Genomic DNA, 23,685 nt, shown 5'->3' with positions numbered 1-23,685 from the left:
CCTCTGAACCGAAGGCCTCAGCCCAGACCATTCAGCCAAGGAATCGAAAACTTCAATTATTTCTTTCAGATTAGTGTTAATAGAGGATGGTTGCCTAGTTCTACTTCCTCTCAAAACAATAATGACTACCACCACCACTTTGAAGGTAGTACTTGTGCATAATGACAATGAATACCTATGCCGCATGCCACTGATGTGGAAGAGACATGAATATTATGTTAAAAAGAATCCAGGTAATAAAATATACAACTGTCTGTGGAGATTTGATGGTCATAGCTTTACAGCTGGGTCATGAAGTTGGATACACGTCAGAGAGAGGAAGTGTCACTACATGAAACAGTGTCCTAAACGTGAATCTCTTCTTTCAGTCCACTGTCAAACACAGCATTTGTAAATTCCGACTTATTGTGTTTACCTCCCCAGCATATAAAACTGTGTCCTACAAAAAAACCAGCTATAATACCCGGCGCTGCCCGGACATTTTTTTGATTGTTTACTTTTAGGTATTTTATTACCTGTTAATGATGTGTGAAGGGAATTTCGTAGATTTCGTTACTGTATCGTTAAACGATTAAGAACTATTTTGTAGTTTAGAAGTTATTGTTATGTGTTTAAGTCGTATAGATTATTTTGTTTCTCGTTAATCAAACTAATTTCGATGAGTTTGGACATTTTCTTCATCACCATTTTCGCCATGCCTACGAAGCTGAACTGGTATTTAAACGGTATCCCGAGTGCCACATCACACTCAATGACCACGGAAAGTTGGTCGTTTTCGATTATTCTTGTACGTCATTCCCTCCCCTAGGTTTGTTTAGGTGTTTTACTCCTCCAGTACCTTTTCGAGAGAGTCATTGGTATTTGTACGAAGTTTGGTTGACAGCTATTCTCGAAGATACTGTACACACGTACATCTACAATTTTGTCAATTTCCTCTTTCACACTTTTTATTTTTAGGATTTGTATTACCTGTTTCAAGTGTTTTATTTTTAAGTTCTCTTAATTGCGACGTTGCTTAATTGTTTATGAACACTCTTGTAAATTTGTAAATTTAGAAATATTGTTATTAGTGTAATTATAGCTTGAAATTATTTTGATTTACCTTAAAATATTTCCTTCTGGCAGCTCAGATTGCCTGGAAAGCAGTAGATCCTTTCAAACTATAATAAAAATAAGTTACAATGTAATGTATTTACTCGTCGCATTTTAGATATAATGTACACGATTCCAACTGTCACTGGGACTGTCAACAATCAGCCCAGCGACACCGAAAACTGTGTAAAGTACATTAATCTCAGCGAAAAACGGACTGCACCACCAGACGGCCCTCATATTCGCGTACATGTTTAGTCCTATAATATTTTCTCGTACAGTTTATTCACGATTTATAGCAAAGATAAAGGTAAACGTTTCAACCTGGTGCAAATTACGTACGATTCTCACAATATTATTTTCCTAACTTAATGGGCAGCTGTAGTCTTGAAGCTTGGTAGGTGCGTCGCGATTGAAAACTATATTTTCATTCTGTGATGTTTTGTCGTATCTGGTATAGGGTACACCGTAGATTGGTTTAGAATCTTAGATTAGGAGTACAGTGTCAACATATTCCTTTCGTTTTTCCAATCTTACACGGTGCTGGAATCAGGCATTCTCCTCACATATGACCCACGGACGTTCCAACGAGCCTGGCAAATTTCATGATTCTATCGGCCATATGAGTGTGAAAAACAGTAGAATTAATTATGGAAAATGTACAAAATTGACGTAAAATCTGAAGGAGCAGCTCAACCTAAGGCATAAGTGATCATGATAAACTATAAGTCACGGGACCAAAGTTTTAGATCTTTTCACGATGGGTTCCGTATATCTTGTCTAATTGCGATACGACTTACCGTTTAGCCACAAAAGCCCGAAACGATGGTCTGCATCGTCATAAAAATTGCCTCCAGTTTTCGAAACGTTTGGAGGTATAAAGTTAAACATTGGAACTTATTTGAATTCCTTCGTCGGTTGCAGGCCAAGAGCTATGACTGTGCCAAATTTTAATTATCTGGCGCACGGCAAAATATCGCCCACCATTTAGTTTGGGGGAAGTTAAGTAAAAGTATTAAAAAAATGATCTTTTCGAATCATTCCATTGGTTACAGCTTAATAGATATCACATTGACAAATTACAACTTTCTACCTGGAAGTGGTCAATCTTTAATGTCAGTCAGTCTGCCGTACGGTTTTATATGATATACAGTAGATAAGCGCTGGAGCTGTGCATGTTTATAAGTGCAGACCTCCATTTGGAAATTTACTCTGGCGGAACGGTTGGTCGTATCGACAAAAGGATTGCGGCATCAGACGGCGCATTTAGTAGCTTCCTATGACATTTTCTCATATCTCTGCTATTCATGGCATAGATAGAGGTTATTTCTATTTAGGCCAAATTACGTACTTTTTTACAAGCTGAGAAATAATTTTGCCAACATATCAGGCAGCCACAGTCTTGAAACTGGGCAGGAGAATCGACTACGGAACGATTTCTAATTTTGGTTCTTTGACGTTTTATCGTATCACCGTCCGCTTCAGCTTAGACTGCTTTAGAAAAATAGGTAAGGCTGAAATTTAAGTAGTGTTTCCACATTTCCCTTCCATTTTCCCATAGTTACATGGCGGCGGGAGAGATGAAAGTCGGTTTTGTGTATGACCAATGGACGTGGCAAGGGGCCTGATGTTCGTGATACTACCTGTCGTATAAGTATTTCAAGCAGTGAAATAATATATGGAAAAGAAACAAAATAGACCCAAATTGGAAAATGAAGTTCGATCTAAGGTAGAAGGAGTAGAGATACGACAAAAGTCATAGGAGCAAAATTGTAGATCTCTTCATTCCAGGGATAAAAAGTCCTGTCCATTTTTATAGGAATTACAGGAATTACAGGAATTACGATCTGTACCGGCATGAAAGTTGCATCAATATCTAGATATTTTTGTGGGGTATAAAGTTAAACATTGGAAATTTCTATAATTTTTTTCCGTCGGTTGCCAAATTTCAATTTTCTAGCACAAACAAAATTTGAGCCCGCCATTTTTTTGGGCGGGATCAGTATACAAATTTGAACTTTTTGGAATGTTTCATTGGGTTAAAGCCTTATATCTATGAGATTGCCGAATTTCAAGTTCCTAGATCATCTGGAAGTGGGTAAACATTGATGTCTGTAAGTGAGTATATATAAGATAGAGCCAGGGAATGTGCAAGCCAAATAGTGCAGAACTTCGTTTGGAAATTTATTACGGCCAAACGGTGCGTCGTATCGAGAAATGTACTGCGCCATATGGCAACTCCCTTAGTCACCTACATTTTTGACTTAAGGCATTTTGTCGTATCTCGGCTAATCATACCATACAAATAGGTGAAGATTTCGATCCGCGTCAAATTTCGTATGCATTTCACAAGTTAAAAAATTATTCTGCCAACTTAGTAGACAGCTATAGTCTTCAAACTTTGCAGACGTATCGATGATGAAGCGATCTACTATTTTGGTTCTTTGACGTTTTGTCGTATCTTCATCGGCTGCACCTTAGATTGCTGAAGGATCATAGATTAGGCTGAATTTTAAGTAGTGTTTACACATATTCGTTCCATTTTCCCAGCTAGAATAATGAAAGTCGGTCTACGTATGACCAATGATTGTGCCAAGGAGCCTGCTGAATTTCGTGCATCTATCTATCATATGAGCGTGTGAATCAGTAAAGTAATATATCGAAAATGAACAAAATTGACCCAAGCGGGAAAATGAAGCTCAGAGTGAGGTAGAAGGGGTCGAGATATGACAAAAAGACATAGGACCAAAGTTGTAGGTATTATCATTGTAGAACGAGAAAGTGCATTCCATTCATTGATAGCAATTACCATTTAGCCATAAAATATTTCGAAACGAAAGTCTGCACCGTCGTTAAACTTGGCTTAATATTTCGATATTTTAGGGGGTAAAATTTTAAATATTACAACATTTTGCAAATTCTCCGTCTGTTACAGGCTAAAAGCTAGAATTTTGGCAAATTTTAATTTTCTATGGCACTGCAACACAGCGTCCGCCATTTTGCTTGGGGACAGAGGAGTAAAAATTAAAAGTGTGAACGTTTTGGAATTTTTCCGTATATTCCAGGATAAAAGCTATCAAATTGCCAAATTTCAAGTTTGTAGCACAAGCCGAAGTGGGTAAACATTAATGTCAGTCCGTAAGCCATTGCATTTTATACAGACCTATACAACGTATGCATTGGAGATGTACACGTTTATAAGTGCAGACCTTCATTTAGAAATTTACTGTGGCGGAGCAGTGCCTCGTATCGGCAATGCGGTTGCGGCATCAAACGACATCTTTAGTGGTCTACATTTTTGGTCCTAAAACATTTATCGCATCTCGGATATTTATACCATAGATACCCCATCTGACCACCATAAGGGAGGATCGCCGTATTGTGCTTGGAGCACATCCACACCTGCCATACCAGAACAAGCAATGGACTCCATGCAACATTCTGTGTAATCCTGCACCATTGGTCGGAGACTAGCAGCAGTCGCACTAGGGAATTAACCTCCGATGCGTGGGCTGCCGTTATCACCACAACACAAACGGCTACGTTTGAAGTGGTGCCATGACCTGGAAGCATGGACTATTGATGAATGGCATCGCATTGTGTTCAGCGATGAATCGTGGTTTTACGCTACCCAGGATGCCCATCTTCTGCGAGTATGGAAGCAACATGGGGAGAGGTACCTTTCTCCAATGTTTTGAAGAGGCACAAAGGTGTTACTCCTGGCGTCATGATGTGGGGAACCATCACGTATGACTTCAGGTCTCGGCCGGTGGTGATTGAGGGAACTCTGACTGCTTAACGCTAAGTCATGGACCTCCTTCTTGTTCATGTGTTACCTCTCAATGCGACAGTATCGTAGTACAATTTTCAACGGGACAATACTCGTCCACATACGGCACGTGTCTTTATGGACTGTCTTCGTGATGTTGAGGTAGTCACATGGCCAGCAAGGTCCCCAGATCTGTCCCTGATAGAACATGCGCGGGAAATCAACGACATCCGAATGTTGTGTAACGCTACCTGTTAGTGGACGTGGTGGTAACGCACGCAATCTCCGAACAACCCAGAAGAGGGCGCTGTTACTGTAACCGGTGAACACAACATAACAAGAGCACATTATATTTTGTACTGTGAAATCTGCAAACGTGCCTCGATGAGTCATTACCGATTTTGACCGTACGCTCATGGTAGCACTGCGTCAGCAAGACCTCTCTGTGGGGGCAATTTCCGGCCTGGATTATATACACCATATCAACGTTGTGTGTGACACACAATGTTGAACATCGTTCTCACAGTGTTTGTACGCGGTCAATAACAGAGCTGACGACCTCTACGTGCCAATCCTGGCTCCCAAGAAACCGGCAGATAGCGCAACACAACTGCGTACTGCATTACGGCATGCAACTGGTAGGGCTGTGTTTACGCAGACAATCAGAAATCGTCTCTACAGGGACCAGCTACATTCGAGAGTTTCTTGGCGAACATCTGTACGTACACCCGAACACCGTGACGCCAGGTACAGGTGGGAAAGTGAGCACTTGGACTGGACTCTGGAAGAATGGTGGCGGGTCATCTACACGGATGAGTGCCGAATGTCTCTGATGCTGGATATTCATCGGAGGGTTTGGAGAGAACGAGGTAAGACAGACGAGTCATGTACGCCATCCCACAAGCCCATCAGACAGATGGATCCGTCATATTTTGGGCGGCATAATGTATGGACATGGAGCGCCACTCATCGTCATAGGGGACAATATGAATGTTACACAATACTGGAACAGAATCATCGGGCCAATTGTTCGATCATACCGACAACATGTTGGCGGAGAGATTCGTTCTGCAAGATGACCACGCGCGCCCGCACCGCTCCAATCTAGTGAACCTCTTCCTCAGAGAGGCCAACACCCATTGGATGGACTGACTTGCGGTGTCTCCGGACATGAATCCAATTGAACATGTCTGGGATATGCTGAAACAGACAGTTCGACGACTGACGAATCCATCTCTAACCCTGGCCGGTCTTCGGAGAGATACTGTCAAAGAGTGAGACAGAATCGACCAGGACTGTCTCAACTGCCCTGTGGACAGCATGCCACGACGGATCCGATCATGCTTCACTTCACCAGGGGGAGTAACACCATACTGAGGGGGAGAATCAGATTCCGATATTCGATAGGCGGATACACGTTGCCAAAGAATAGTGCTTGTATTGCGCCTGTCATTGCATTTTCTGTACATCAATCGTGTTATGCTTGACATCAAGTGTGTATTTGCACCACATACATTCCCTGGGGTCATCAGCATTCTAAACACCAAGAACTCCAGGTGGTCCAAATTTTTGTTGAGTAGTATAATATACTTCCTTGAATTTGGTCATGTTTATACACTGCCGTGAATATTTACCGGAACTTACAGTAATGAATTATATGCCCAGGACAAATTAATCAATTTTGTGGAAAATTGATGATTATCAATTGAGGTATTTATATTCATATTTCTGGAAAAGCATACTTGAAATGAGGAAGGTTCAAGACCTACGTGGGCCGATGACCTTCAATGTTAGGCCCCTTCAAACAACAAGCATCATCATCATCATCATCATCAAGACTAACATTTAAATATATTGATGTGGGCGTGAAGTATTTCTCTAAAAGTAACATGATAAAGGATGAAAGAAGGCAGATGTTTGAGCCAACAAACAGAATAATTCACTCCTCTCAATCAAAATGGACAACAGGTTCTATAATTGAGAACATACATGCATTTAGGACTAAGTGTCGGTTGACAACAAAGCAATAACGTTACCTTCTTAAGAATTACGCCAATGTACACATGCTTTTTATGGAAATAGTTTATACAAAATTGGCTCAAATGCTCGTTTATACCACGATAGATGATGATATATGCCACGATAGATCCTTGAGTAAGTAAAAGTTTGGCCAAATTATGAGCTGACTTGCTATCTTCAAAACATTTTTCATTGGCAAGCTATATATTGAATTTCATACTGTTAAGCCTTATTCGATGTTCTAAGCAAAAGGCATTTATTAAATTGACTTTTAGTAACGATGATAAGATCTTTTCAAATGTGATGGTTATAGAGGTATTCATTTATTTAAACAATTACATATTATTTTTAGGGAGAGTTCAGTGTAGTACATCAATATATGTGGCAGAAAATAAGAAGGGTATTGGAGATTATATTGACATAACACAGAAATGTTATGTCTAGAAATAACCCAAAACTACTAAAGAGCCTATGTAATCATTAGGGTAATTCACGTTTTCATAAGTTCTAGGATCTTATACAAATAAAATATCTCTTGAATACAATATAAAGGCGAGTCATAAAATTTTCCGGCGGGAAGCATTGGATATTTACAGGAGAGAAATGTTGAACATCGATAATATATCCATATGTTTCGATAATATTACATTTTCTTCGATGTTTCATAGTAGAGACATGTATATTACATCAAAAATATATTTACCTTACAGGATATTTTATTGTAGTAAGACAAGAGTTCAAAGAAAGAGAAATGGGAATTTAGTTGCTTTCCATATTCATGAGTCGTCAATTTTGAGCACAGATTTTCACGTTCCTTAATGGCCAATATAACGACTAATATGAAATGTAGCCCGCTATTCACTTGGCATTAAAAATCATGTAACCAATGTTAGACCTATTCTGATTATTTTACTAACATTTCTGAATGTATAAAGGCAATACAGTGCCAGTGTCTGTGTTTGAAGGTACATATCATATAATTTACTTGTCATCAGATTGATAACCTGAAAAATTCTTCTTAATACCAAATTTAGTGAACCCATGTCGTTATTTAAATCCATCATAATAATCATCAAACCACACCTTCGGAGCATCCTCTTCATTTACCACACTTAGGAAGCTGGTGAATTTTAGCACCACACTTTTATTCAAATAACCATATTATCATTTGAAACTAATCAGGATTTCAATACCTTCCTATAGGAAGATCCACATATCTAAACTTGTAAACTGCGAGTAGGAAGAAATTTCTTCTCGTTATCCACGTTTTCTCTTTGGTGCTCTGCATAATGGACATTTTGCACCATTGATATGCGATCAAATACAATTGTCATATTCGAGTACTGAGTCATTCACTGCCTTACGTGTGTTTTATAAACAGATTGGACACATATACACATTGTTTTTCAACGTTTACTTTTCCTCAAAGTCGGTCACCTCAGGATACCCGTCGTCTGCGCAGTGACGAGACGAACAATGAAGAGTAAGCAAGCCGATGTGAACAACAGGAGAGCTGAAGGAGGCGAACTTCGTCCGTTTGCAGCCCCTGTGCGATCATCCAGAACACCATCCTTCCCTCGAGAGCTCTGCCCCCGCGCTGCTTCTGCAAGACCTGCAAATAATAATAATAATAATAATAATAATAATAATAATAATAATAATAATAATAATAATAATAATAATAATAATAATAATAATAACAATAATAATAATAATATCAACAAAGACACAGTATCATTTCTTGTTAACGTAATGACCCACAATGCCATATTTCAGGAACCCAATTGCAACAGAAAAAATATGCCTTTTGCAATAAGTGTCCAGGACATTGCTGTTTTAAAATATTAACAGTCTTCCACAATTAGTTAAATCTCAATCAGGATGTGCATTAATTAACATAAATACGTTTATATAACATCGCTGAGCGAGCAATACCGCGTATCTGACAACGCTCTTCCTATTCATTATTTTCCTTAAGACTGGTCACGCTTCCCTGCCGCAAACGATAATTGCAGTTCATGGAGGCTCCTATTATTGTAAATTTTTCAATAGACCTGAGATATCAAAGAATAACTTTGGACACTATAAACTCCTGCTTCATGTGATGACCTTGAAGTAGTTTGCTCCCTACAACACAACTCACGTCCTTATTAATGGAATAAATATCCATTTTCCTTAAATATATTGAGCCCGTCATCTAAGGCTCAAAAGTAGAGCGTCCTTTCATTTTCCTCACCACGTGAAAAAATCAGCAGTTTAGTGTCGTCTTCACCAATTTTGAACTCTACACTTGTCACTCCGTCGGAGTTAGCGGGCTCGGTCTAAAAATACTTCCAGGAATATTTGAGCCCTTGGGGCGTACTTAAACTTCAAAATTGACATCCAAGGTCCAGTTAAATTTTGTAAAATTCGTGGCTAATAAATCTTAAACGTGCACAATGAATATTGTGAGATAAAAATTGGTACGTGTCACTACTACGAAGTGCATGGATATTAAAGTGGTGGACGTTGAATATTGTTGAACTGAAGTTTTATATGCCAGTCATTCTGAAACAATAATATAGTGGGCATAATTTTTCCTCTATTTTGATACCTTATTCAGGTAACATACTCCACCCCGCCATACAGGGTTGGAGTCAGGAAGGGAATCCGGCTGTAAAACAGGGCCAAATCCTCATGTGCGGCACAGTTCGCACCCTCGACCCTCGACAGATGTGGGAAAAGCGGTGGAAGATGTAGAAAATTCAGATTCAGGTAATATACGCAAAATCGCACCCTCAACTCCCCCCCGCCCAACAGATGTGAGAAACGCAGTGGAAGAAGAAGAAGAAGAAGAAGAAGAAGATTCAGGTAACTTACGCAAAATCTAAGACATTGAGAAAGTTTTCGAAAAATTGCGTCATGAGTTCTGGCAGGATAATAAGGATTGTCATCCTAGACACGCCATCATGCAACGATACACACGTTTTGAAGTCTAGGAGGTAAGAGGGAGTCTTCCTTGGTGGCTCCGGTGTAGAAGTTGAAATAATTCAAAATACAGTTTGGGGACTTAGTCTCAAAACAACATGGTTTATCACGGGGTATATTTGAACCCTCTAGATTCAAACCCCCCTAAAGACCATTTAAAAAATTGAGATAAGCATAGCAGTAGATTTCCAAGGATGAGTTCGATCGGTTGGTGAACCTCTGAGTTTCAGAACTCGTTAAGTTACATAGAACGAGCTATTTGAAAATCGCTGTTAAATTCAAAATCCTCTATATCCACCACCAGTTACTTTCAAAAGCCCCTATGTGTATCAACCAATAAGAAATTCCAGATGAATTGAGGAATAAGAATGACGTCACTTGTCTAGCAATGCAGCCAACTCTTGCGATTTCCGTATACTAATGGACCCGAATGAAAGACAAAACAATATGATTGTCAGAGGATAATATGAACCTATTCACAGGGATTTTGATTAAAGTAAAAGGCCTAATCACTGGAGAAAGTACAAATTGTCCGTTCTTTCTACCTCGGACAGGAGAATTCTAAAGCAGTATGTTGGCAATATGCGTTACTCCGATAGTAGGTGGCTTCCTAGTGCATTAAGGAGAAAGCGATATGTTGTCCATTTCCTTGGCATCATTTATTGAAAAATGAGGGACGAAACTTTTCTTGTTGCTAAAGCAACTCTAGAAAGAGGGCGAAAAAGGTTGTGGTAGATGGGTAATTGGAAAAGGTCTAGGGAAAAGCGAGAAAGGTGAGTATTGTTTAGCGATTAAAGCATTATTACAGTTCTTATAGTTACATTCTTGACTGTGATTTAGAAGTTTGTATTCATGATTACTAGGCCAAGAATGCAAAACAGTTGTATAAAATGTGATTCAGTGATCTGATATTGTTTAACATAATTTTCGTGATAAAAGCTGAAGTAAGTGAGTTAGTTTCAAAATGCTCCATATCCAGTAGTATTCATGATTATGAGTTTCTAAATCCCCTATGTTAGTATTTGAGATTCAAAACCCCCCCTACGTTCATATTTAACACTGATTTTACTGCATATTAATATCTCTATTTTATGTAACTTATAATTGCTTCTGAATCCTCTTTGCATGTTTAGATATCACAAATTGTTCAGTAGCATTTCAATAACAACCTGTCAAAGAAAAAGTCACTTCCTGAACAATTTCTGGAAGTGGATATAGAGGATTTTGAATCTAGAGGATTCATTTGAGCCTTGACCTTTTCTAACATGGGAATCGCTTTAGAATTCTTTAACTACTTGCTAATTAAAAGATAATGAATTCAACTAATGAGTAATATCTGTTTGAATAACATTTATTTTACTTTTAATTTTTCATGTGTCTAACCACTATGTTTAGTGATTATTCAATAGGCTAAACTTCCTCAAACGAACATAGTGTTTAAGGTAGTGAGATAATATTTTTGTCATACGAGTCTATGCTGTCGACAGTTTTATCCAACAGGTGGCCAGTTTTGGTACTTTTCCAGTAGGGAGACCGGGACACAGAGATCTCGGCTGGTCTGTAACAAGCAGTTAACACTTTTATGATAAGAGTTTTTAATAGCGTGTGCAGCTATTCTGTTGTCCCTTTGGGGATGATGAAAGCGTCTTAACTTCGCATTCAGATTGTTATTTTAAATACGATGCAGTGACAGAACATTATAGAGATTTTTTGTGCAAGGAAGTTGATCCATTTTCAGTTACTGTTTTTGTTGTTGCCATGGTAGGTGATGGTAGTTATGGGTCGTGACTGTAAATCGGTAGTGATGGAGACATAGATGAGTGGTCGGATCATCTCACGGGAGTAGGTCCCGTAAGGCAGTTGAGGTCATGAACGTTCAAATTATAGGTGCAGCTGGGGAGTCCTTCCTGACAGTAGCGAACCACCGTGGCTTAGCATCAGGGACGATACCGCATGCAGATTTAAGCGATGGGTGACTGGTTGGCCACTGCTCTATGTAAGGGGATCAAAGTTCGATGTTGCACGTGTATATACTGTAATTGTGATTAGATAACTTTGTTATAATTCTTAAGGTTTTATATCTGTGCTTTGGCATTTACCCTCACTTCTATTGGAAAGTTTTTATAATTTTGCTTAAAGTTTAATATTGCACGGAGCAATTAATATAGTAATGATAGTGGTTAAACACATGTATTTATTTTTCAGGACGCTACAGACAAGTGCGACTGTTCACATGAAGTATCCATCCAACAAAACAACAAACCTAAATTATTAAATTATTATCATTTAAATTAATTTTCGAAAGAAACATCCGATTTGATGGTTTTATCTGCTTTGAATATGCAGGTCAACATAACCTTTTGTATTAAATGAATTTATTCAGGTGGAAACTTATGATAGATTGTCAAGTTAAGTCCAAGTGCCGGATGGGTGTTAATGTGGATTGTGGAAGCTTCACTTCAGAGTGATTAAAATAAATTGTGGTTTATTTAAGATTTTGTTGTTGAGAAAACGTACTTAAGCATTTAATTTAATAGTTAATATTCTGATGATGTAACACTTTTTTTAGCATGATGATGCATTAGCATTTTATTTATGATCTTCAGCTCAATCCTACGATAAATTCATGTTGATTTGTCGTCTGGCCATCAGCTTCGTTAACTTAATTACTTAATTCTTTAGTGATGACAGTCGATAGACAGGAGAACCGGGGATCAATCCGATTCGATTAAGGGTTTAGGTGACTGTTGGTATCCTGCGTGATATCGAGTTAGTGAGCGGCCTTAACTTTAGATGAAAGTCTAGAGCTAGAGTCTCGGGAGCTACACTTTCCAGAATCAAATGGATCAACCTACGGTCACCCGTTGAATTAAGCAGAAGGATTTCCAGGTTGTTTCTGTTGCTTTATAATCTCGCTTATTAATGATGGTTTTCCTATTAATTTGGCCCCTCACGCAACATTGTTAATCGGAATAGGCCGCGCGACTCTGAATATTTATCAAACTTTGTCTTGTCATCGTTATTCATGTGTGATTATTTTATCTTCCTTCTCTCTGTTTTATTTAATAAATCATACCTTAGGTTATTCAAGCCTTTAATTTCACGTAGTTAGATCTTATTTGTCCCCATAATGATGTCAGCTAGTGACAATGAACTGGTAGAACCCTTGAGAATGCAAGCGTTAACTCATAGATGGCACCGACTGAGTCAAGTAAAGTATTAATGCTGAATGATTACAAATTAAGGGTTCAAAATTCATTCTTATCAGCCGTACGATAAATATGTATCTGAAATAAAAGATCGGAAATGGCAATTTCTTCAGTTTTTGCTCCGTAACATATTTTGAAAGGCACAACATCAACGGAGATATTGTAGAATAACAGTTTTGATCTCCCTATGAACTGCTGCATGCGACAACGCTGAAGTCAGATGCATTATATAAAACAAACCAGAAGAGATAAAATCCAGACAATGAATTTAAGTGACTTACGTTCAGTTGTGTTCCAGTTTTAGAAACCCAAACTTGTAGACAGACAGATACCAAGAGTAACTGAAACCATCCGATGATTAGTATTAAGTATACACAAAACATTATAATGTTGCTAAAGTAATAAATGTATAGACAATGAAGTCTGTCGAATTTATTTATGTATACTTATTATTATTATTAATAATAATATTACGGTAAGGTTGGGGGGGGGGGCAGTACACGATCAGCTCGTATTTCCGGACACTCGTAAAGACTATGTGGTTTACATTTGAAATAAGCCTCAGATGTGTTTTCGAAACAGTTAACTAGATGACAGCACCCTCTTGGCAGTATAGTGAAACGGTAGTGAATGGCACGCTCGGTTCTTGCTTCAGACAATATCAAAAGAAACACGGAAAGACGCGCTTCCTATACTCTTCCTTGACTCAATCTTTACTTTTATCTTTCGTTTCGCTTTAACTGTGAAAATGTACAACCTGAGAGTAAGAGATTCTACAGTATTGAAGATGAAAGGTTTAACCAGGCAGTTAGTGGGTGATGATATATAGGTTACGGCACTTGTGATCATGGCGCGAAATTTGAATGATGGACAGATTTGTTCCTATTTTCGGACGCCCAGTTGTTCCAAACTCCAGACACCAATACGTACCAATGATATATTCAAAACTGATAAACTGTACAGGTTAATGAGACCACCAATATATATAATGACATAATTATGAAATATTATTACTCTTTTACGTTTGATTACTTTGGTTCTAAAACTATCAGTTCAACTTAGAGGGGTGTCCAAGATGAAGGCCTGGCTTTTTATTCACATATCAGTACAGTAGTGCTGTGTATACATTCTGAGATGAAGAAAGTACACAGTAAACACAAGATTCTATCTGCGTCTGACGGGAAGTCGCGGCAGCTTGTGTGTACGGCAAGAGTAAGAGATACTGTACTCATTACAAACATTAGTTGTGACAGAAAAATCAGATCCACGTTCATTATTAAGCTATTTATTATGCAGTACTTGTAATTATAGTAAATGTATAACTAAGGCTCAACTGTACTACCACTTTGAAACTTAACACCACCTCTATTCGCAAGAGACATCACGGACGGAAAAGGTGTTTATAGTCAGGCCTTGAGACTTTAGATAGACAAATGCGTGGCAGCAATGCTTGCCTCTCACACTCCTTACCCAGCAAACATACGACTTCTCTCACTTTGCTTCTTATTCGAATGCCAGCTGAAATGAGGAAGGTACAGTTACAGGGAAAACGCACTCTCTAAAGCTATTTCTCATAGTCTGTATGCATTGAGTTCATGAAGTCTGAACCATTATCATTATCAGTCAATTTAGCACCTTTAACAGGACAGACTTGATATGACCTTCAGGGCTGATCAGCTTCGGTTATAGAGCGGTATCCCAGATAGTGGGGAAACGAGGCTCTACCTCAACCTCGTCCTGAATTTTTTTTTTTTAATTATAAGAGCAATACACGTTCATGTGGCTTTTGTGGTATTGACTATGTCAGCGACGTTTCTGCACGAATGGGATCATGGATTCAGTGCGGTCTGTGCCAAATATGGTTTCACGAAGTATGTGTGGGAACAGCACGAGAGCGTGATTTCGAGCGCGGCAAATGTGTTGTAAAACAATATGATATGCAAATAGTAATGTAGGCACCGTAGGCACTTAACACCGTGCATGTGTTAAGTTGAATAGTGGGGAACAAAATTGTCGTAACTGGAAAAAATATGATGTCCGGGAAATGGCACACTATGTTTCAGCGATATCCGGATTTAAGAGCATCCGTTCATATTATCGGATGTTTGCAATTAATTTTTAAAATATTGTTTTTGTGTATGTAATCTAAAGTTATTAAACCCACTAGTATCATTAAATAATATAATAAAGAAACTGTTATCATTTCAGTGGTAGAAATATTCACTGCCATGTGCTATATCCAAAAACATCTGAATCGTCCAGATATAGGGCCCCCTACCCTAATAATACGTATGGCAGAAATAAAGGTAAATTACATCAAAACCACCTATATACAGATCATGCAGAACTTCTTAACGCTAATCCCCTTTAAGCTATATTTGTCGCCAGGAATTCATCTGTTGTACAGTACGTTAAGGTCAAGAGCCTCTCTAGATGTTACAGACTCGCTTCCAACTTTCTCGAATTTCTAATGAGGAGTCGAACGCGCTTTCTTCTTACTAAACCAATCACCCTTCTACCAATTCGATTGGGCAGTCACCAAATAAATTATTATGTACAACACATTTGTTAGAGGAGCAATTCGAAAGTGTTCTGAATGGCCAAAAACATGAATTGAGCGTGTTTTAAAGAGAACAATAATGGATTCTAACCAGTACCGAACTGTTCTAACATGCCCAGAATCCTCTTTCAAGTAATCCGGAAGTCACAGAAGTTCGAGATTTGTTTAGAAACTGCTCGAGAGGGAGAGATTGCACAGTGTGTGGAAAGATGAAACACTTGAAACGTTTTCTATGTAACGTGTAAAATAATTTATTCCCGTGCTCAAGAAGTCTACTGTGGGTAAATTAAAAAATAAGGAATTTTAACGAAAACAACATTTTCTGTTTGATTACTTGATCATTACATTATCTCTTCTTGGAGAGTATCAACAATCCATTTAATACCAAACAGGTGATTTTACTTAAACTGTAAGAAGAGCAGGCCACCTAACATGGGAGTGTGGAAGATACAGCCTTCCACAATTCGTTATTTCACTACTAAATGAGACAGAAAGATTAACCCTATGCCCTGCCACCTTTGCCTCGAGGAATTAACCAAGTACTTTAATCTGATGTAAGCTGAGTGAATTCAGTGGGGTGTGCCTTTTCGTAAGTGTATATCTAATTTCTAAATGTTTCAAATTCCTGATGAGAAATCGAATTCACCTTCTTCCAGATGAACTGAGCATGCGTTCATCACCTCAGCTAGGCTATATATTTTAAACTTCGTATGAAGCCATTGTGTCCGGTTCCTTGGCTTGTACAGCATAGTCAGTGTGTTGGTCTACGGTTCAGAGGCCTCTGGTGTTCGATTCTCGACCGGACTGTGGATTTTAAATGTGTATTGTTAAATATTCGAGCTCAGGGACTGGGTGTTTATGTTCGTTTTAATGTACTGTACTTACCTTATACTGTACTCTATGTGTATTTACACCAAACTGGAATATACACCCCTGTTGGTTAGGGCATAGAGTACATTTACGTTATCTCCTGTTTGGAAAAAGAGACAACTAAATGGGGATCTATGCAATGAGTCTCAACCCAGTTGGATACCCACGTGGCCACTGTCTGTGACTGTGATTGCTTTGACTTCCTATTGTCAGGTTCCTCCTTCTCATCCTTCCTACCCTGATCAGCTTTATTTCAATTTCGATTGTTTCAGATTAGTCAGCCCAAGGAAGTTCTCTATTTGCACACCTTCATGGATCTTGCCATTATTTTTCCGATTCCATTTTTTTAAATTTACGTCACACCGGTATAGAGAGCTGTTACGACGACGATGGGATAGGAAAGAGCTAGGAGTGGAAAGAAAGCGGCTTTGGTCTTAATTGTGGTACACCCCAGCATTTGCCTGCTGTGAAAATGGGGCAACAGGGAAAAACATTTTCATGACTGTCGAAAATGAGGTTCGAACCCATTATCACCCGGGCGCAACGCACCGATTCCTTCATCCTTCCTTTTTTCCCTTCTTACTTCAATTAAGAGTTAACGGTTTTATGGTCGAAATTCCACTTAAAACGACGATCACCATCACTATCTTGATGATTCTTTACACCAAGATACGACTTTTTAGAACACCCTCTGCTGAAAGTATTCTTGTAATATAAGAAGACACGTACACTACTGTAACATCTTCGTGAACACCTCCATATACCACTCTTAAGCCTTACTTAAACTAGCTCTAGCGCATCATAAATACATTTTAAAAAATCGAAATTTGCTAAAACAAACAGATAGAACACAAGATACCTCCTCTTCAGAGTGATATTTCATCCCCATGGTGTGGTGATTGTGTTCCAATATTATTTTACAATTCATTAATGTTGCTTTTAATAGCTTTGCCAGTGTCCTAAAGTGATAATCTCTCACGTTCCATTTACATGTTCCCATCAATTTAAAATTTAATTTCACTCCACGCTGGAGTAAATATTTTGTGTGGCGATGCTTGAGTGCTATAATTCGCACTGCCTGTGCCTGTAAATACACTATAACGGCAGGTTTAACGAAAGTGGTAAGGAAAAGCAAGATTGATCCTGTAGTATATTTGTTTAAAATCCAGATAAGGGCAGACGTCCTTCCAGAATGATGCGTGCAGAGATGAGAAAATATTTATTGTACTAGCTGATGTACCCGTGTTTCGCTACGGAATTCTACGTTAGGTAGTGCATACGTTGTGAGTTGAATAGCTCTTAACGTTACCCCAGAAACGCGACGGGGAATTCGCCATACATCTTTCCTTATGTGAAGATTGGGTCGGGGGATTTTCATTGTAATGGTAGGCTACTACCATCAGTCACAATCATATTGGAATATTTTCATTACAATGGCAGACATTCCCTCTCCACCTGCCTTTTTAGAACCTCAGGGAGACTGGTTTTCCCATCTAAAATTAAGCCAGGTCATTACAATGACGTCAGTAGGAATGTTGCGATTAAATGAAAAACCACTCATTTTCTCACTTTTAACGAACAGTACTGCGCTATCAATCTATGCTCTCATCCCGTAAATTTTGTACACTGTACATTCCAATCAGCACCTCAGAGTAGCGATCGAACAGCTGGAATACTATGATGAACAAGTGTGTTACGTACCAGCAGTATCAGAAAATGTATGGACCAGAGGAGTGGCATGCTAAAGAAGATATATATTTAACTCCCCAGCCACTTTCCGCTAATATTCAGGCAGGCTGTTATACTCGGTACGCAGCAGCAAGCCCATCTATTGCAGATGAGTGGCAGCAGAAGAGACAAAGAACATCACAACAAAGAGTGATCAATGTAATGTTATTGTTGATCAATTTTATGAACTTTCGATATTGTAGGCCTTGAGATTAATTTCCTTCCGGCTATGAAATACCACTCTTATCATAGTTTTTTTTTTTTTGTTATTGGCTTTACGTCGCACCGACACAGATGGGTCTTATGGCGACGATGGTCAGGAAAGGGCTAGGACTGGGAAGGAAGCGGCCGTGGCCTTAATTAAGGTACAGCCCCAGCATTTGCCTGGTGTGAAAATGGGAAACCACGGAAAACCATCTTCAGGGCTGCCGACAGTGGGGCTCGAACCCACTATCTCCCGAATACTGGATACTGGCCGCACTTAAGCGACTGCAGCTATCAAGCTCGGTGTTATCATAGTTGGTACGGTAAAACTGAAGAAAACGTAGATGATAGAAAATTGTATTTTCTAAAAATTTTGTTATGTAGTATGTTTCGAGATGAGCAATAACAAAGGTACTAAAAGTTACATTTTAGACGCCTTCTCATAAACTACCATTTCATCCAGGGTGAATAAAATAATTTATAGCCTAGATTGTAGTTTCTTATTCCCCGACTCTTCATACCGATTTTCGTTAAATTCAGTTTACACATTATCTCATGGATGCCTGCTGTCATTTCTTGATGGATACAGTACTTTTGCATCCATCTCATGGTGCAGGCCGGAGCAAATTGTAGCTTCCACTCAAGTCCCAACCTCATCCATGGCTGTGCTAATATGGAAACTGCTGGGGTGATGCTGAGTAGTGACATTCAAAGCATGACTAGTGAGTCTGAGTGTTATGAAAGGTGTTGTTCATAAATTTATTTTTACCGAGCTGGATAGCTGCAGTCGCTTAAGTGCGGCCAGTATCCAGTATTCGGGAGATAGTGGGTTCGAACCCCACTGTCGGCAGCCTTGAAGATGGTTTTCCGTGGTTTTCCATTTTCACACCAGGCAAATGCTGGTGCTGTACCTTAATTAAGGCCACGGCCGTTTCCTTCCCATTCCTAGCTCTTTCCTGACCCATCGTCGCCATAAGACCTATCTGTGTCGGTGCGACGTAAAGCAACTTACATATGGTTATTCGTGCTGCAATATCACTTTCTGGCCCAGTGAGGAAAGCAGTGGCAAACTACCTCACTCCTCGTTTTGCCTAGTACGCCTCATTTTGGCGGTGCCAATGGTTTTTGTGGTTTTCCTATAACTGCATAGCCTTTGGTAGTGCTATCTGAGGATCCAACCAGCCTCTGGGCTGATGACCTAACAAACATAATACCGTAACTGGGCGTTGATATTGACTTAGCAACAAAAATACGAATTGATGAATATCTCTTTCATCATAGCCGGTACGGTAAAACTGTACAGTATAAGGCATAAATGATCGGAAATTTAAGTCTATATGACTTTCGTTTGTAGTGTTTATCGATAGGGCCACTAATAGCATAAATATTTGAGCATTAAATGTTAGGCCTCCCTCTAAACTACCATTTATCAAAGCGTTAACAAAATTATTTATAGCGTAGATTGTAGTGACTAATTCGACTACTTTACATGCCGATTTTCATTAAATTCTCTTTAGCTGTTTAATCGTGATTTGCGTACATACATGCATACAGACAGGCAGACAGACAGAAATTATGGAAAATAAAAACAAGTGCATTTCCTTTTTACTGTGGACACGACTGATGTAGACATACCAATATTTTTAAATTCTGAGCAATGCACGGACAAAACTTTTATTTCATATATAGATGTGTTTTTCAAGTATCGATTGAATTCGCGCTTGTTTATCTGGCCTACACAACACATTCTAAGAGAATAGCCGGGCAATATATTCTTTATTGTTGACTCTGCTTTCTAGGAAGTAACTAATAATGAGCGGGTTGATAAAAAGGATGACTTGACACACCTAGTCGTGAGTAGTTTTATTTAATATTTACATCATTTGTAGAAATTACCAATGGTAAGCAGTGGCGTGCACCTAACCCCAGCTACCCCAGCACTGCTGAGGCAGAGAATTTTGTATTTGAATTTTCTTTATTCGTTAAAACATTTCTTTATCAAGTTAAAAACTGGAAACAGCTAAGTACAACTGTCTGGATAAGCCCCTCGCTCTACCGCAGTCCAAGTCTCTCCAACATGCTGGCGCAGCCCGGAACAGAGCTACCCCAGGGAAATCCAAGTCGCTTGTTCGACGCATGGGCTTTACCGCAGTCCAGGTCTCTCCAGCATGCTGGCGCGGCGCGGAAGAGAGCTACCCCAACGAAATCCAAGTCGCTTGGTTGACGCATGGGCTTTATCGCAGTCCAGGTCTCTCCAGCATGCTGGCGCTGCGCGGAACAGAGCTACCGCAGCGAAATCCAAGTCGCTTGTTTGACGCATGGGCATTACCGCAGGCCAGGTCTCTCCACCATGCTGGCGCGGCGCTGAACAGAGCTACCCCAGCGAAATCCAAGTCGCTTGTTTGACGCATGGGCTTTACCGCAGGCCAGGTCTCTCCACCATGCTGGCGCGGCGCTGAACAGAGCTACCCCAGCGAAATCCAAGTCGCTTGTTTGAGGCATGGGCTTTACCGCAGTCCAGGTCTCTCCAGCATGCTGGCGCGGCGCTGAACAGAGCTACCCCAGCGAAATCCAAGTCGCTTGTTTGACGCATGGGCTTTACCGCAGGCCAGGTCTCTCCACCATGCTGGCGCGGCGCTGAACAGAGCTACCCCAGCGAAATCCAAGTCGCTTGTTTGAGGCATGGGCTTTACCGCAGTCCAGGTCTCTCCAGCATGCTGGCGCGGCGCGGAACAGAGCTACCCCAGCGAAATCCAAGTCGCTTGTTTGACGCATGGGCTTTATCGCAGTCCAGGTCTCTCCAGCATGCTGGCGCAACGCGGAAGAGAGCTACCCCAGCGAAATCCAAGTCGCTTGTTTGACGCATGGGCTTTACCGCAGTCCAAGTCTCTCCACCATGCTGGCGCGGCGCTGAACAGAGCTACCCCAGCGAAATCCAAGTCGCTTGTTTGACGCATGGGCTTTACCGCAGTCCAAGTCTCTCCACCATGCTGGCGCGGCGCTGAACAGAGCTACCCCAGCGAAATCCAAGTCGCTTGTTTGACGCATGGGCTTTATCGCAGTCCAAGTCTCTCCACCATGCTGGCGCGGCGCTGAACAGAGCTACCCCAGCGAAATCCAAGTCGCTTGGTTGACGCATGGGCTTTACCGCAGTCCAGGTCTCTCCAGCATGCTGGCGCGGCGCGGAACAGAGCTACCCGAGCGAAATCCAAGTCGCTTGTTTGACGCATGGGCTTTCTCGCAGTCCAGGTTTCTCCAGCATGCTGGCGCTGCGCGGAACAGAGCTACCCCAGCGAAATCCAAGTCGCTTGTTTGACGCATGGGCTTTAAGTCTCCTTCTCTTGGGGAGTCGCGGTGATAGCTATTGGCCTCGCTCGAGTTTCACAGTGCATTACGGTGGCGGAGCGCAGCTAGCTTAGGTATATGTTATATGTTATAGTTAACACTCGAATTCTTCAGCGCCGCACACCAGAGGCTGCAAGGAAAAAACAGTATAGCCACTTGCACATAGTCTTGCTAATAAAATTGCCATTTTATGAAATAAATTGTAATAAATGTATTTGATTTTTATTTTGGCGCCTATGAATTCTTTGGGAGCGGTTCATTGATGGAAAGTGTAGAGTATGTTTTTCGATGCACGCGGAAAAATATTTAATTTTCCCAGCATGAACACAGAGTCAATCGCGTAGTATTGGAATTTTGTATTTGGTTGGTGTATATGAGTGGGTTTACCTGTAATGGTGGTATATTGTGTAGTTTTGTAGTGTTCCTCTTAGATTTTAGGTAAAGGTTTCGCGAGTTCTCTGGCATTCTTCGTAAATATAACAATGGCGTAGGTCGTGAGAAATATGTTCCCTCATTTGTCGTTGCTGTACCTAAGCTCAGTAAGAGAGTGAAACTATAAAACTTCGTCGATTGTAAAATACTTGATAATTTTTGCTCATTCAGTTTAGCTTAGGATTTTGTTTCAAGTTAAATAAACAAAACGATGTCCCAGTCCCAGTATATGACTGTACTATTACGAAGCGTCAGCGAATGAAACTGTAAGTACATTGTTTAAAATATTGATGGCCTATATTTTATACCTCGTTTTTCATAAAGTTCTTCCTATCCATTATTTCCCATAAGACTGGTTACGCCTCCCAGCCACACATGGATAGGCAGTCCATCAGAACAATGCTTGTTGTTTTCTTTTTTCCTATGCCGATGTGTGCAGAAAAATGAACCTTACCGTACCGTACTATAGGAAAGTATGTTTGCGTGACGTATTTACTAACTCATAGAGTATAATTTTTTAAGGTTCATTTTCCTTTACTCATAGGCATAGGAAAATAAACCTTACGAACATTGTTCTGATGGACTGCATACCCAAATGTGGCTGGAAGGCGTGCCCAGTCTTAAGAGAAGTAATGAATAGGAAGAATTTTGTGAGATACGAGGTATTCAATCTAGGCCATTGATATTCTGTACTTTAATTAAATTATTATAGTGTCGTCACTTCCGGGAAATACACTGACTGACAGAGCAAATGCAACACCAAGAAGGAGTGGTTCGAAAGGAATGAAAGTTGGGGATAAAACAGAGACGGCACGGACGAATAATTGATGTTTATTTCAAACCGATATGCAGGTTACACAATGTGCACGGCATCGACTCAGTAGGATGTAGGACCACCGCGAGCGGCGATGCACGCAGAAACACGTCGAGGTACAGAGTCAATAAGAGTGTGGATGGTGTCCTGAGGGATGGTTCTCCATTCTCTGTCAACCATTTGCCACAGTTGGTCGTCCGTACGAGGCTGGGGCAGAGTTTGCAAACGGCGTCCAATGAGGTCCCACACGTGTTCGATTGGTGAGAGATCCGGAGAGTACGCTGGCCGCGGAAGCATCTGTACCCCTCGTAGAGCCTGTTGGGAGATGCGAGCAGTGTGTGGGCGGGCATTATCCTGCTGAAACAGAGCATTGGGCAGCCCCTGAAGGTACGGGAGTGCCACCGGCCGCAGCACATGCTGCACGTAGCGGTGGGCATTTAACGTGCCTTGAATACGCACTAGAGGTGACGTGGAATCATATGCAATAGCGCCCCAAACCATGATGCCGCGTTGTCTAGCGGTAGGGCGCTCCACAGTTACTGCCGGATTTGACCTTTCTCCACGCCGACGCCACACTCGTCTGCGGTGACTATCACTGACAGAACAGAAGCGTGACTCATCGGAGAACACGACGTTCCGCCATTCCCTCATCCAAGTCGCTCTAGCCCGGCACCAT

The 23,685-nt window shown here is 40.4% G+C and overlaps 1 protein-coding gene across 1 annotated transcript in view; it reads right to left on the bottom strand.

Annotated features, from left to right (window-relative positions):
• Positions 1–8,313: 8,313 nt before the first annotated feature.
• Positions 8,314–23,685, bottom strand: part of LOC136859000 (lachesin-like) — a 1,149,967-nt gene continuing 1,134,595 nt past the window's right edge. The window contains exon 8 of the mRNA XM_068225763.1: positions 8,314–8,492. Coding sequence (XP_068081864.1) covers positions 8,314–8,492 — 179 coding nt within the window. The remainder of the gene's footprint in view (positions 8,493–23,685) is intronic.

This window comes from Anabrus simplex, chromosome 1, assembly GCF_040414725.1.
Source record: "Anabrus simplex isolate iqAnaSimp1 chromosome 1, ASM4041472v1, whole genome shotgun sequence".
In the NCBI taxonomy this organism is placed as follows: Eukaryota; Metazoa; Arthropoda; class Insecta; order Orthoptera; family Tettigoniidae; genus Anabrus; species Anabrus simplex.
This window is presented reverse-complemented; position numbering and strand designations above follow the sequence as displayed.